Source organism: Alligator sinensis, unplaced genomic scaffold, assembly GCF_000455745.1.
Source record: "Alligator sinensis unplaced genomic scaffold, ASM45574v1 scaffold417_1, whole genome shotgun sequence".
Taxonomy (NCBI): Eukaryota; Metazoa; Chordata; order Crocodylia; family Alligatoridae; genus Alligator; species Alligator sinensis.
This window is the reverse complement of record NW_005842433.1, coordinates 845,283-860,705: the sequence shown is the minus strand read 5'-3', so window position 1 is coordinate 860,705 and position 15,423 is coordinate 845,283. Positions and strand designations below refer to the sequence as shown.

The 15,423-nt window shown below is 43.4% G+C and overlaps 1 protein-coding gene across 2 annotated transcripts in view; it reads left to right on the top strand.

Annotated features, from left to right (window-relative positions):
• Nucleotides 1–15,423, top strand: part of PEX7 (peroxisomal biogenesis factor 7) — an 82,043-nt gene that overhangs the window by 26,221 nt on the left and 40,399 nt on the right. For both annotated transcript variants that reach the window (XM_025211847.1, XM_006030261.3), the window contains exons 6-7: nucleotides 8,180–8,286; nucleotides 8,728–8,841. In XM_025211847.1, the coding sequence (XP_025067632.1) occupies nucleotides 8,180–8,286; nucleotides 8,728–8,841 (221 nt within the window). The remainder of the gene's footprint in view (nucleotides 1–8,179; nucleotides 8,287–8,727; nucleotides 8,842–15,423) is intronic.

Here is a 15,423-nt window from a genome sequence, read left to right as displayed (position 1 = left end):
CTGCTTTCATTACAGTTTTAACAACTTTTCAGTCAAGTAAAGTACCAACAATAGGTATTTGAAAATCTTAGTAGCACGTAGTCTGCAAGGTAATATTTTTCCCATTCATCATGAGTTAGCTCAAATAATTGTAGCCTTTGCACAAGGAAGTATTTTCCAGACTGAAAACACCTCCTGGAAAGCTCACAAGGAGGTGTGGTCTTCACTGTGAAACTTTACATGCATAGGCAGAAGTGTTATAGATCTGCAGCTTTCTTGGCTTATGACTGAATACATAAATCCACTCCCCATGCTTTGTTAAATTGAGCACTTAGGTTTTATCTTTGAAGAGTATCAGTAGGAGTGTCACTCATTCCATCCTGATGACTGCATTAACTAACACTTTACTAGTACATACATACTTAAACTATTTTAAAAAGGTCAATCTTTGACTTATCTTGGAAAATGTACTTTTAGTAAACACACGCATAAGCCAGAAGTTCCCAAATTGTGGTTTGAAGAGAGTAGCCTTGTCACATAGTATTGACCCTTCTTGTTTTTAGAGACTGTACAGTGATACCCACACTTTCCTAGCCTGTGGGCAATCTACAGAGTAAGTAAAGCACTGTGGACAAAATCTCACTTTGCTGTCTTCCTCAGCTCTCAGTTTTAGCTGTTTAATTACCTGTGTCCATGGACACTGTTAGGGGGTCTCACTGACAACAAATTATCTAGGACCCATGAGTTGGGGACAACTGATGTAGTGAATACTGACAAAAGAGCTTTCAATGCAGATATAACCTGCAGGTCTTTTTATTGAGAAGATGGTGAAGTAAAACTGGACTTTACTTTTATTTATGCTACAGAAGTGGCAAAACAGTCACGGGTTGGGGGAAGGGAAAAATAAAAATACCAGCCTATTTGGGTTTATTTTGGTTTCCACAAAACCAAAGTGCATAGCTCTCAAATTTCAAATAATACAGTGAGGATAGGATGATACAAGTTCCTGAGACATTCATAAAGCATTGTAAAGGCTGACTTGTGCTATTTTCTTTTTTATATGCTTCCTAGGAAGTTCATTGTGCTTGTTTGGAGGCACTTAATGTGCTAAATATAAATAGCAATTGCTATTTATGTAAATAGCAATTGCTAGAATTGGGATGAATGATGAGTTTCTGGAGACTAAAACCTTTAAGAGATGGAAGAATAACATGCTTTAATTAGCATGTACTTATTTTCTGTAGATCTTAGGCCTTTAAAAAATAAATTAACTGTCATGTTACTATATGTAATTTGGCATACGCTCATCGCAATACTGATAAACTGCCATTTGTACTAGATGCTGTTAAAATATAATGTACTTGCTTACTTTCTGGTGTCAAAACAAATATTTGATGAAATTCAGTAGGCATTTTCATTTGAAGTACATTACCTCAAGACACGCCCCAGTGTGGAATTTATCTGTGTCTTGTGCTAAATAAGTTTGACTAAATGAATCTCTGATTTTTTTCAAGCTGTCTTGAAATACTCTACAAGAAATGAGTTTGGCATTGTATTTATGGTGTTTGCCAAGCATGGTACAATTATATGTAGCCTTTGCTGGATGTGGTTCTCAAGTTAAGTATTAGTTTAGAAATTATCAACTAGTAAAATGCAGAACAAGAAAATAGTGATTTGTCTTTACAGAGGATCTATGTACATCAAGAGATTTTGAGTAGAGTTGTGGGAATAATAGACTTCCCTTTGATTTCCATATGAAAACTTCTATTCCGGACAATCTGAAATGTAACATTTTAGTTTTGAGCCATATGTTATTTTTAGTTTTTCTTGCTTTAAATGTAGGTTAATTTTGAAATGAGAAAGTAATTTCAAATTTTTGTTTAGAAAATATCAAAACAAATTTGGTTGTTTCTGAAAATTAAATGCACATATTTTGCTTTTTTTGTTGGAAAACAGTTGGAAACCCAAATTGTTGACTAGCTTGTAGTTTTCTTCCCCCCTTCCCAAAACTGCTTTTGTGGGTTTTTTTGGAAGGGGGAAGGAAGCCCCAGGGTGGGGGGCCTGCAGGGAAGAATATATTATCCACTGAAAAAAATCTGTTTTGGTTTCACTTGGACTAAGTCAAAACTGCTTTGATATTAACTTTTTTCTTACCATAACTCAAGTATATTTTATATCAGACTGAAGAATGTAACCATGAGACTGCAGTTGTATATGTAAGCTGTGTTTACTTATTTTCTAAACCAGAGACTGGCAATCAAAAGCCCAATGGCTGAGTCTAGCCCATAGAGCCATTTGATCTTGCCTGAAGTTGTTGGGCTTCAGCAGCATTGGGTGGTGGGGGGCTCCATCAGCAGTTGCTTTTCCTTGCCACCATGGGGGAAAAGTACCATTTTCAGGCACTGTTCCCCTGCTACTGCCTAGGAAAAGCACCAACTGCAGCTGGGTCCTAGCACATGCACATCCGCCCATCTCTGACCAAAACTAAGTCAATCGGCCTGCAGCCCACTGTGCTAGATAGACTGTGTGAAGACAGGCTTCATACAAATATGGTCCTTTAATGAATGTGTTGTATGTATGCAAGTAATCCTAACACTTATCTTTAATACAAGTCAGGAACTAGGATTCAACATGAATCGGAACAAATATCTTAGTATTTCTGTTCTCCAGCTTCCTCTGTTAAATAAGGATGATACATATGCCCCAAGCAGTCTTATGAGACTGGATTAATGTTAAGTTGTGGTCTTTGGACAAATATATGGTAAATTTTATTGTGTTTCTTTTTCTTTTTGGATTTTATACTTAAATATTTCTGTTCATAGTATCACTTACTGATAACTCTTTTTTTCCTTTAGTTGATTAAAGCTATTTTTCTCTATTTTTTCCTATCTACATATCAGTTATAGCAGGGTCAGATTCCTTGTATTAGTGTTTACAAACCACTTTCATCATTTTAAATGAAACTCTTTAAGGTAACAGTACTTGCTTTCACAAAAACTAATTTGTAGCTGTGCTGGCTGGAGCGCTTTCTGCCTTCAGATAGTTGCTTTTCATTAATCTCTTAAGTACCCAGCTGTGCTGAATTGTGTACCTCAGCATAGTTCAGTATTGATTGCACTAACTGGTTCTCGTCTCAGTGGACTCTGGTTTATAGATCTGGGCGAAATTCAGCCCTGGGCAATTTGCCAACTTAAAACTGACCCACCACTTAAGTCCCACATAAACCTAGTCCCTTGATGGAAATTAAGTAGAGTTCAGGTCTTCTGGTAATTGTACACTTATGGATTAAGTGTATACTTCTGACTTAGGCTGTGGACACACATTCATTTGTAGCACTAGAAAATGCCCCCAGACTGGTGTACTACAAAGTCATCTCAAGGACGTGCTCTCCAGCCAGGGGGCAATAGGGGGCTGGTGGTAGCAGCCTTCCAGCATCCAAACAGGCTTCCGTGCAGCTTGCTGCAGCTGACAGGCTATCGGGAAGCTAGCCACTTATGCTCTCTTCTCACTTGGAGGGTGTGGGTGGGAAGGAGAGTGGAGAACTGTGAGATGCAAGAAGTCCAAGAGACCTCCTATAGCGCTGCATGTAACTATCTATATGTTCCATGTGGCATTGCAAGACAGCACTACAGAGAAGTTCCTCTTTGAAAAAGGAACATTTTTAATGCAGATTTGCCTTTTTCCTCATGCTACAGATGTTGTGACTGTGAGGAGGCCCAGTTTTTAAAGCTCTACAAGGGCAGTTGCAGCATTACAAATGTAGTGTGTCCATAGCTTGAGTATCTCTTTTAGGAGTTTTCATCAGAGAGGTGCATGCTGTCTAGTTTACTTCTTTTTTAATTTTAACATAGGTTTTGGAAATTTCAGGTAGGGAAAATGCTATGCTCAGACAAAACAATGTTCAGTAACCACCTAACAAACCAGCAGCATTTTGTTGCCTAAGAGAGGTGGCTTGATGCTAACAGGAAATTTAAGACTACCTTTAGTTTTACTTAATTTGGGGGTGGATATTAGTGATGGCCCTTATTGAACGAGACCATATTTCAGGAACTTTTTCTTTGTTCCACTCTATTTTTCTTACTCTGTTACTCAAGGATTAAAAAAAATGGTGAGGGTACAACCTCTTGTCTTTGCCACTTCTGTCTGAAACTAAGCTGGGAAAAGTGGAACTAGTTTTGGCTTTACTGCTGACTGTTTCATTGACTAAAAGGTTTAATAGCAAGGTCACCAGGCATCTCATAAGAAAGCAGGATATCAGAGTTCCAGACACTGATGTTATTAATTCTGGCTGGCACTAAAGCTGTATATGCAGTCTTGCGTTACTTCCAGACTACTAGGTCTCAAATAATCTATTTTGCATAGTCAGCATTTTTGACCACCATCAGGAAGATTGGATATGTTCTGCCAATCTTTTATTGGCTAACAGTGGTAGTTTTCCAAATGATCTTGGCCCTAAACTTGCTACTTTCATCCATACCCTTTGCAGTTAATCGTAGCTCATATAGATTTATATATAGATTCATTTATAAAAATTAAAGGTGTCTTGTAAGTACTGTGGTTTGTAAATTATGAAGTGCTCCTTGAAATCTGTATTATCTGATTGCAAGCCCCATTCAGGTATTAAAAAAAAATCTTTAAGCCTGTTATATCATTGGGAAGCTTAAGCCCAAATCAAATGTCCTGTTAGAGCAAGTAGGATTGGCAAAGCTGGAGATGTCTAGCCACATAGGACCAAATCCAGATTGTTCACCTAGCCAGCCGTGCTTAGCCATTGCAACACTTCAGAAGTGGGCACCTGGTCCCAAGAAAGGTATCCAAACTGACAGGGTTAGGATCCCTATACTGTCTATGGGGAGTTTTGGGTGCCTCTGGTTCAGGGTTAGTCATCTAGGCACTCCCCACAGATAATGAGGAAGAGATAAATTCCTCCAAAGGGTGATATGGGAAGCCTAGAGTTGCCTAGAAAATGCTAAGTATCAAAACTCCTACCTTTCGCTGGTGGTTAGGCACCTAACTCAAACTCCATGTTAGATGTCTCCATTCACATGAGATCCAGAATTTTGTTTATGCATTTGTATCCAATCAGTATTTCATGCAAAGTGAATAAGCAGTTGTAGGAGCAAGGGTGAGCATCTACTAGCTCAGCCTCAGCAGGGTATCCATAGCTTAGCCCAACCCATAACTTGGTGGTTAGGGACCTTTCCTGGGAAGTGAGAGATGTAGGTTCAAGCCCCTCACGTTTAGGAAGGCATAGAATCCAGGTCTCCCATTTCCTAGGTGAGTATTTTAATAACTAGGTTGCTGGGCAGAAGGTAGGCTGCTCAGTCGGGCACCTAGGTGCTCTCTTCAGCTGCTCCTCCTCTTTCCTCTGTCATAACCCAAAGGTATGATTTTGTGTGTGCTTCGGCACTAGAATTATCCCCGCCAAATTACAGCTTCATTGCACGGTAGAGTTTTCTGCGGCAGAGGAGAACCCTGTTCCAAGGAAGATTTTCCTGCCAATTTGTGGCTTCCTTTGCAGAGTGCATTGCTCAAGTTGCAAGAGAAATGCCCGGTGCAAAGGAGTTCCCGCCACCTGCATGCAAATTGGTTCCCCGCTATTGGCTAGTTCTAAATTATTCCCACGTGGCGGCTAACGATTGGCCTGTTAGCCGTATAAGAGGCTTGAGCGGTTTCCGCCCAAGCCGAAGAGGACTCCACATCCATCTTGTGGGGACTCTGGGTACACGGCAGGGTAATAGAGACCCTGTGTGAGATTCAGAGGAGTTTGGCGACCTGATCCATCGCCCACCTCTTCCTGTCTTCGAGTGATAAATTTTATAAGACGTATCTACGAAGTTTCTATTTCGGTGGCGCGCTTGTCCAGGGCATCCGGAGCTCTGTTTCCGTGGAGCCTAGCAAACTCCACGTGATCGTTCGTGTTGTTTTTGTCTGTAACCGCAACTCAAGCAAGTTTTCCAGCCTGCACCGCAACCATCTCCGGTGTAAGTAAACAATCTTTAAATCTACCGCTACGAGTCTGTGCCTAATTCTAGCTTGACGCGCGCCCTCTCCGACCCCGCGTGCCCGGGCTGCTGGCCACAGCCTGCGCAGAGCACAAAAAAGGGCCCCGGCTCGCGCCCGGCCCGCACATCCTCCAGTTGTGATTCAGACAGGGCATGGTCTTACAAGGTCTAGAAGTGAGCCTAAGCAGGGCTTTCAGTTTATGAATCCCCCATGAACAAAAATGCCTAATTCAGAGCTGCTGGGAATTGCTTGTAATCTTGGAGAAAGGCAGGATTTCCCTCCCCTACTACTCTCCACACCCTTTCTTTTGGCTTACATGTGCATCCTCCAGCAAGCATACCAACTGCTGTGAATTCTGACTCCAAGTTGCCTAAGTAGAGACCTAGGATGCCAAACTTGAGCTCTCAATTACAGTCTTGAATGCACATGCTTAAATTTTATATTTCAGCATACAGCATCAACTTGATGAAGTCCCTTGTTGAATCTGAGCCATGGTTCCTAGTACCCAAAGGCCAGATACAATTTCACCTTGTAAGCAGTCCCATTCAGGAGTCTCAACATAAGCACCTACCTTGGAAGTGATCAGGATTGTCAGGCCTAGGCAATTAGGATTTCTGTACAATGAATGTGAAGAACTAAATGCCTCTCAAGGATGATTCAGGTGCTGGGAGGCACCTCTATTTACCCTACATGCGTGTGTCTGAACTTCAGTCCGCAGAAGCTTAAGCATCTAACTTAGAGCTGCAAGGCAGATGCTACAGTCTTCTCACTGGATCCCAAGCACCTGGAGGGAAGGCACCTACCTGACATCAGTATTAAGTTCAGTATAAAGCAAAGTACCTTTGCCGCCGCCACCACCCACTTCACTCTTGTACACAGCTATGAGTGTCTGTCTTTGTCTAGTTCTAGGAACATTTACCCAGGAATGGGAACTTGGCTTCTGTGTCTTCCCCACCCTGGGTGGATTCAAACCCACAGCTCCTACTTCCTGGGAGAGTTCCCTAACTGTGAAGCTGTGAGCCATGACAGTTTTGCTACCCTCCACTCTCTTGCTGAAGTTTGCCCATTGAGCATGCAAGTGTATAAGCTGTGGGGCCAGAAGGAGAGGAAAAAAGAGGGAGCATGCCTCTGAAATCTAGCTCATGCATTTTGGGTTAGTCATTAGTTTAAAAAATAGCCTTGTAGCAGAGACTGGAATGCTCTAATTTATAGCTGTGCCACCAGGATTACACTAGTGTCACACTCCTTGCTTGGTTTCTTTCTGGTCCTATGAATCTTGCCTTTTTGGTTGCCAGTGGTCAGGTTTCATGAAGAAGGATAGTAGGGTCCCCCAGCCATAGCCAAGTGGTAGGGGCATTTCTCAGGAATATTAGAAGCACTGGCTTCAAATTCCCTCATGATGAGGAGGGCCTATAACTCAATTCTCCCACTTCTGGGGTGAGTGCTTGTCCCTTTTGTTTTTTGTGGTTTTTTTGATAAATGGTGAGCATGAGCAACACCAACACGTCCTTTTTCATCAGCTATATTTTGTAGTGTGCTGCATGTATGCTGTCAGCATCAAACAGTTGCTGGGTGTGTTCCATCTCCACTTAAAGAATTGTAGACCTAGGCATCCCCTAAAAAAGATTAACGATGACAATAGGTTACTTCTGAGGATGTGCAGTAGCCCAAGCGTCGGACCTAAGGAGCTTTTCAGATCAAAATGAAGATGCCTAATGGATATATACCTAAGTGGTTTTAAGGCCACTGAGTTTGGGTCAATCTTGATAGTTCTTTTGTGATGTAGCCGCTTCAGTTCAACAAAACTAATTTAGATACCCATAATATTTTGGATCTGGTCCTCGTTCCTTTTCTGAAAATGGGAAACCTTTTGAAAATATTACTTCATGTTTTTTCTCAAATTGAAGACTTTATTAAACTATCACCACAGAGATGTTAGCAATTCACTTAAGTTAATCTCTAGTCTTATCTTGGTAATTAAATAGTAACAATAATAGTAAACTGCTTATTCTCTTCTTTGTTTTTTTTTTTCTGTGCATCCCATGTATTATATACCTATCTTATTTGGCCCGCAGTTTTTTCATGCCAGGGTCTGTCTTTGGTAGAAGTTTAGGAAATTGTTGTACTTAACTAACAAGTACTAGTGGATTTGAAGTAGTTTATATTTGACTTACCAGAGGTTCTTTTGTTTCAGGTGATCAGACTTTAAGAGTTTGGGATGTGAAAACACCAGGAGTCAAAGTAGTGATTCCAGCACACCAGGCTGAGATCTTGAGCTGTGACTGGTGCAAGTATGATGAGGTATAATGTGTTGTGCCAAATTACTGCAAACATTCCTTAATGAACTGCTGTTATTAAAGGGTAAATGGTTTTTTTTACTGCCACATCAGTGTCAGTTTTATTTATATGGCATAACAATCATGTACAGTGACTGATTAAATTATTTTCAGTCCTTAACAAGAGCTCAGACCCAGAAGAGTGACTCCCAGGGATAGATGTGTAAAAATAAAAATCAATCTTTGCTAGAAGATGTTTGCAGGGTTGACAGATTTATTTAAAACTTATATTTTACTTTCTTTTTAATTTGTACACTGGAGGCTTCCTTCCTGGCTTACATGTGTGATATTCATAGCATGATTTCTCTGACTTTCTTAGCCAAACAATTTCACTTAACAGTTATCATGGCAACTTTAATATTAAGCCTGTTTAAATGTGTCTGTGGCTTTTGTTTTAAATCTTCAGAACTTGCTGGTAACTGGAGCAGTTGACTGTAGTTTGAAAGGTTGGGATTTGAGGAATGTCAGGCATCCAGTGTTCAACCTCTTTGGCCATACATATGCTGTAAGAAGAGTAAAAGTAAGTTTGTTTTATTTGCACTACCCTGTAATTTACTTTCTGTTAAAGTATCAGTGGAAGCATTTTGGTATTCAAAAGCTGTTCGTATGCTGAGAGTGACGGAGGCCTTGAGATCTTTTTCATGTGAAAAGATATAGAGGATAGTGGTAGGGTGGAAACAACTGTAGTTTTTCTTAGTTATTCCATTAGGTTCAGCTGGATACAGTATACTCCCTTAATCTTTTTAAAACTGTGCTGCATTATTGTTTAATGGTTGCTTCCCTCCACCCTAAAGGTGATAGCATTTGTGTGTCAGATTAGAGCTTGATGTGAATGTGTGTTTGTGCATATATTAACGTGCATAGGAGTTTTAAGTATGAAGAACATTAATATGGAGCGACAAGTGTACCCCTGGGGTAGCATCAAAGCTAAGGCCGAGTTTTCCCTCCCGTTCTCCCCATTGGCTTCATTGTTAAATTAGAACAGGTCGTTCAATTTCTAAGTGGGCAGGAGCCTCATATTGTGCAGGCTGCATTAGTAGGGGGCCACCTTGGTGGGACCATGGGCCCCTAGGGCTGAACATCATATGCCCCTCGGCCACTTTTGCTGCACTGTGCATGCACCCCAGCACCTCCTCCCACTATATCATGTGTTCCCCTGCTGCATCCTGAATCCTTCTGCTGCACCGTGCATCCTCTTGCCACCACCCCCATTGCACTTCCTGTCTACCCATTGCACCACACGTCCCAGTGCCCAAAATCACACTGCACTACACATTCCTTTGCTGTACTTTGTGCTCTCTTAGCTCCTCCCCACTGTGCACCTGGTGTGGCAGAAGGCCACCTCTGTTTCTCCCCCAAAAAGTCAATCATCATGGTACCTTGTGACCAGTCAGGTCCCCCAAGACTCTGTCCTTGGACCCATATTGTTCAACATCTTCATTAATGATGTGGACATTGGAGTCAGAAGTGGACTGGCCAAGTTCACCGATGACACCAAACTTTGGGGGAAAGCATCCACACCAGAAGACAGGAGGGCGATCCAGGTTGACCTGGACAGGCTTAGCAAATGGGCGGATGAGAACCTGATGGTGTTTAACACCGAAAAATGCAAGGTTCTCCACCTTGGGAGGAAAAACCTGCAGCATCCTTATAGGCTCGGCAGTGCTACACTGGCTAGCACTACGAAAGAAAGAGACTTGGGGGTCATCATTGACCACAAGATGAACATGAGCCTGCAATGCGATGCTGCGGCTAGTAAAGCGACCAAAATTCTGGCTTGCATCCATAGATGCTTCTTAAGCAAATCCCGGGATGTCATTCTCTCCTTGTACTCGGCCTTGGTGAGGCCGCAGCTGGAGTACTGCGTCCAGTTTTGGGCTCCACAGTTCAAAAAGGATATGGAGAAGCTTGAGAGAGTCGAGAGAAGAGCCACGCACATGATCAGAGGTCAGGAAAACAGACCTTACGACAACAGGCTGAGAGCCATGGGGCTCTTTAGCCAGGAAAAGTGCAGGCTCAGGGGCAATCTGATGGCCACCTATAAGTTTATCAGGGGTGACCACCAGTATCTGGGGGAACGTTTGTTCGCCAGATCACCCCAAGGGATGACGAGGTCGAACGGTTATAAACTACTGCAAGACTGTTTTACGCTGGACATAAGGAAGAATTTCTTTACTGTCTGAGCCCCCCAAGGTCTGGAGCAGCCAGCCATCGGAGGTGGTTCAAGCGCCTACATTGAACACCTTCAGGAGTAAATTGGATGCTTATCTTGCTGAGATTCTATGACCCCAGCTGACTTCCTGCCCTTTGGGCGGGGGGCTGGACTCGATGATCTTCCGAGGTCCCTTCCAGCCCTAATGTCTGTGAAATCTATGAAAAACTCTGTTCTGTGACAATTTGTTTAGGATGGGCCCAGCAGAGGATACACACCTTACCCTATCTCTTTAGGTAACCTGAACTGGATACATTTCTGGGGGGGGGGGGGAAACCTGCTCCCTCTGCCTACTTGACTGGCATCACATACCTGGGTGAGGGGCTTGGGCACCCTGGTGGGCTAGAGACTGTCAGTCTGCCTAGCAACCAGTGATGCATTTCAGATTGGTTGGCTGACAGCCAAGAGGTGCTGGCCTCCATTGCACCAGGTAAATGAGGTCATACGGGCTTTATAAGTTAAGGACTGCCCAGGAGGAGGGGGCAGCAGCCATGGAAAACAGAGAAAGAGAGACAGACAGAGAGAGAGAGACAGAGAGAAGCTGGACCATCTGAGAGAGAGACAGAGGCAGAGGGGAGCTGGACCATCTGAAACCTGCTCTCTCTCTCTAAACTCATGATCAAGAAACTGCCTGCCTCCAGAGGAAATCTCCACCTGCCTCTGGATGATACTTGTGAGAAAGCTACCTGAGGTCTAACTACATATATAGCTTGCAGTAACTCAGATGAGTGATCAAAGGCTACTCCAGCCACCCTGTTTGCTCTGTGGGATTTCTCTGATACTACTCAACTCTGTACCCTATTCCAATCCTATTCCTTGTAACCAATAAAGTTGTCCTTTGTACCTAGCGCAGGATACTTATTGGGAATGGGTCTACATTATGCCTTGGGGTTCCCTTGGTTCAGCTGACTAAGGGAGACCACTACTCGTGCTTCGGACTGAGGGAAGCACCCCGAGTTCTTGAACTGGGTCAAGTACCCTCGAGGGCTACTAGGTCTGTGTTTCACAGGGGGCGCAGAGCCAGGATAAAGTCCATCCCTGGGTGGTGGCAGCTCTACCCCCAGGCTAGCGGGTGTGCTCCAGGAAGGGGGTCGGCCAGGCATGAGGTGCCACCAGGTAGCCACTCGGAGCCTGGAAGGTGGTCAGGCACAGTGAGGTGGGTGGCTCAGAGCAGGAGCACCCCTTACTGGCCTGCCACACCTGGGTGCCCCCTTGTACCCACTGCAGTTTGTGCCCAGGTGCTCTGCCTCACCCTCAACTCACTGGGAAAGGCTTCTCTGCTGCACCATGCCTCCCAGATGCCCTGGGCCAAGGGCTCCTGCAGCACCACAGCCTGGGCTACACTGTCCTGCCCTGCCCAGTGGGGCAGGGAAGGGTAAGCTGGAAGGAGAAAGAACTTAGTGCCTTCAACTACTTCTGTAGCACTAGAAGTGTAGTGGCAGCTGAGTGAAAGCCCAAGGGCTGCAATTTAATGCCTCATGTACTGCCGGTTGGATAAACATGGTTAGAACTAGAGCAGAGGTAGAATCTTCCTCTCCAGCTTCTGCAATTGAAGTGTATTTGATAAGTGACTGCAGAAGTTTGAACAAGAAATAGTGGGAGATTTCTCAACCTTGTTGACCAAGGCTTAAGACTCATGGCAGCAATTGTAAGGTTAGATTAATTTAATTTTGAAGTAAAACTCAACAGGGTAGACCAGTGGTGGTAGAGAAAGTTCCCTTTCTTAAGTGCTTAAGGTTTACGAGTTACCAGTTTGGAGTGTAGAAAGACTTTTCTTCCAAGTCCTATAGTTAGGAACATTGATTGCTTTGTGTTTTCCTTTGCAGTAGGAGGCATGGTTCACCTGCTGAGATCATCTGGGCATATCACTTAAACAGTTTCCTGACATTTTAGCAGTCTTGGGCATAGGTGGCATCTATGTCTCCATGTCTCTGCTTGTCATATCTGGCTCAGTGTACTGAGGACTGAAATTGTTTGATCCAAGAGGATATGTAGATGAAATATTCCATCACCCAGGACCAAATGATATGGTAGTCTCTTCTGGCTTGAAAATCTATGAAGCTGATAAAACTGAAAGTATAACACCCAAATAGTAGAGGTAGTAAACATTTTAAGAAGCTCATTTTGTCCTTGTTCTGTAATGGAAAAGAGCTGCCTAAACTTAGGCTTTTCTAGTTGATAAGTAAGAACATAAAAACCGTCTTACTGGGTCGTCCAAGGGTCTGTCTAACCCAGTTTTCTTTCTCTGACAGTGGCAAATAGCAAATGCTTTAGAGCAGGGGTGTCAAACATCTGACCCACAAAGTTGGAGCCTCTTGGAGAGGCTGGGAATTTGGGAGCAGGTCAAGTGGGGGCAGGCCCACTGCCAAATCCTGGTGTTTGGAAGTCCATTGAGGACCCATTTTGGCAGCAGTAGAGCAAGTGATGGCCGCATTAACTCCGCCAGCTCAAGGAGCTGGCACAGCCATGACACTGCCAGCACATCAGCTTTATAATGCAATTGTTTAACCTGACCGTTTCTAGGAATGTGAATCTTGGATGCAGACAAAAGCAAATAGGAAAAGGCTGCAACTTGTTTGAGAACAAAGTGATAAGGAAAATATTTGCTGTAGTACAAAAAACAGTATGGAGAAGATATCATCAAAAACTTGTAGTTCTCTACAAAAAAACTGATATTGGGAGCAAGATACGAATGCAGAGAATGAAATGGGCAGGGCATACCATAAGACTAGACAAGAGAAGGCATGAAAGGCAGATTTTTGGAAGTTGAGGTAGAAGGTATTGGACCTCAAAGTACACCAAGGCAACAATGGGAAGATAATGTAAAAACTGATCTGGAAGGGATAGGTGAAGATGCAACAAGGTGGAAGGAAATACTGCAAGATAGGAGGAGACAGAAAGCTATAGTTAAGGTAGTTATAGGTCCTTGAGACCCGTGAGATGAGAGATCCTCAGCTCTGACCAGGTCTTCTTGGTTCATTAGGAGGTACGTGACCAAGGCAGGAGGGCCATGCTAGAAATGTAGCATCTGCTTGTCCTGCCCTTCAAGCCTCTGTATCTTTTCATTCATGCTCCTGAGGTCCACAGAAAAGGAGCTTTGTGGGATTAGGTGGAATTCATGATGGGCCCTTCCTTTCTTGTGACCCTTCTGATGTCCTCAGAATGAGAGCTTCCGGGGCTCTCTGGGAATTCTTTTCAGCCCATCTTGAAAGCCTTTGGAGATTCATTAGCGGCTACTTCTAAGTTTTCATTAACGTCAGTAGGTTTTAATTTTTTAAGATCTGTATTTCAGCTTTGTCAGAAGGCTGGTTAGCCGATTTTTAGCTTGTTTTCATTGCCCCTCTTTTCCTCTCTTGTTGGTCTCAGAGCTCACGAAGGAAGGGGTGGGGAGAACTCATGGAGAGGAACTCATGGGAAAGTTGTATTGGTAACTGGGCATCCCTGTATGGGGCTGGGTGATAGTCAGTTGTGTTGTGTGAATGTCCTCTGACATTGACCTGCCTTGTTTTGGATTGTGCCCCAGTTGTGCAGATGTGGCAAGGCTGACTGAAAGGAAGCCCCAGTTCTCGCTGACCACCTATTTGCTGCAGGAAGAGAGCCCTGAACTTGAAGCACATCTGTAGATCTTTTTTTTTTTTTTTTTTTGAGAATCTGGGGAGGTCTGATACCTCATGTTTCTCACTCAGCTGTAGGTAAGGTTGTAGTTAGGATGGGTGTTGTGGTTAGCAGACCAGGGGGACTTACTACTTCTTTCTCCCAACAGTCCCCTACATCTTCCTTCCTCATTTTCTGTTCTTGGGTCTCCTTTCTGATAGATCTAAGCTCATATAAAAAAGAGAAAGTCCTATGTGAAGAATGTTTAAGGTTAGGTTACGCTAGTGCACATATCAATGACTCGTTTATGTTGTCTTTCAAGAAAGTTAGCATTCAAATAGGTAAAAAAATCTAGGAAATTGTTCAAGTGCCAGAGTTGAGATAAGCAATTTCTATGCTGTTGCTTTCCTCTTTGGTGCAGATCTTGTGTGTGCTAACTGTGTAGTCCCTGGTAGAATTTATCCCATAATATGCCCTGCATTGTGGGGTGAAAAATATGAGACTCTTGTATAGCTGTCACTTTTCAGATTTCATTCTGATTTTAATAACAGAATTTCAGGCAAAGTGTGGACTGGATGCAAAAAATATATTGTGTGCATCCTCTGCAGTATGACACATTTTGGGATGTCTTTATGTGTAAAAACAACATGGTCACGTAACACAGTTAAAACGTTTTTCTACACTGAGAAGGCATTCGGGTTTCAGTCCAAAGTAGTCTTAAAGTGTCATTCTACATGACTACTCCAAAAGCAAAACAACATAAACCCAGTGCAATCTTAGTTTATAGTAATACTGGTAGACACAGCTAGAATAAATACAATGCAACCAGGATCATTTAGCTGCTTTTACATTGTTTAAGGTATCTTGCTTGTGTGGGCCGGGAGCGACCCGAGCCCTTTTCCATGCTCCACGCAGGCTGTGGCCAGCAGCCCGGGCACGCCGGGTTGGAGAGGGAAGGCCGTCGAGCTGGAATTAGGCACAAACACGTAGCGGTAGTTTTAAAGATTGTTTACTTACACCAAGATGGCAGTGGTGCAGGCTGGAAAACTTGCTTGAGTTGCGGTTACAGACAGACAACACAGACGGTCTCGTGGAGGTTGCTAGGCTCCACGGTACAGAGCTCCGGATGCTCTGGGTGAACAAGCCACCAAAATAGAAATCGTAGATATGTCTTATAAAAGTCGCGCTCGAAGACGGGAAGAGGTGGGCGGTGGATCAGGCCGCCAAGCTCCTCTGGATCTCACACAGGGTTTCTATTACCCTGCCGTGTACCCAGAGTCCCCACGAGATGGATGT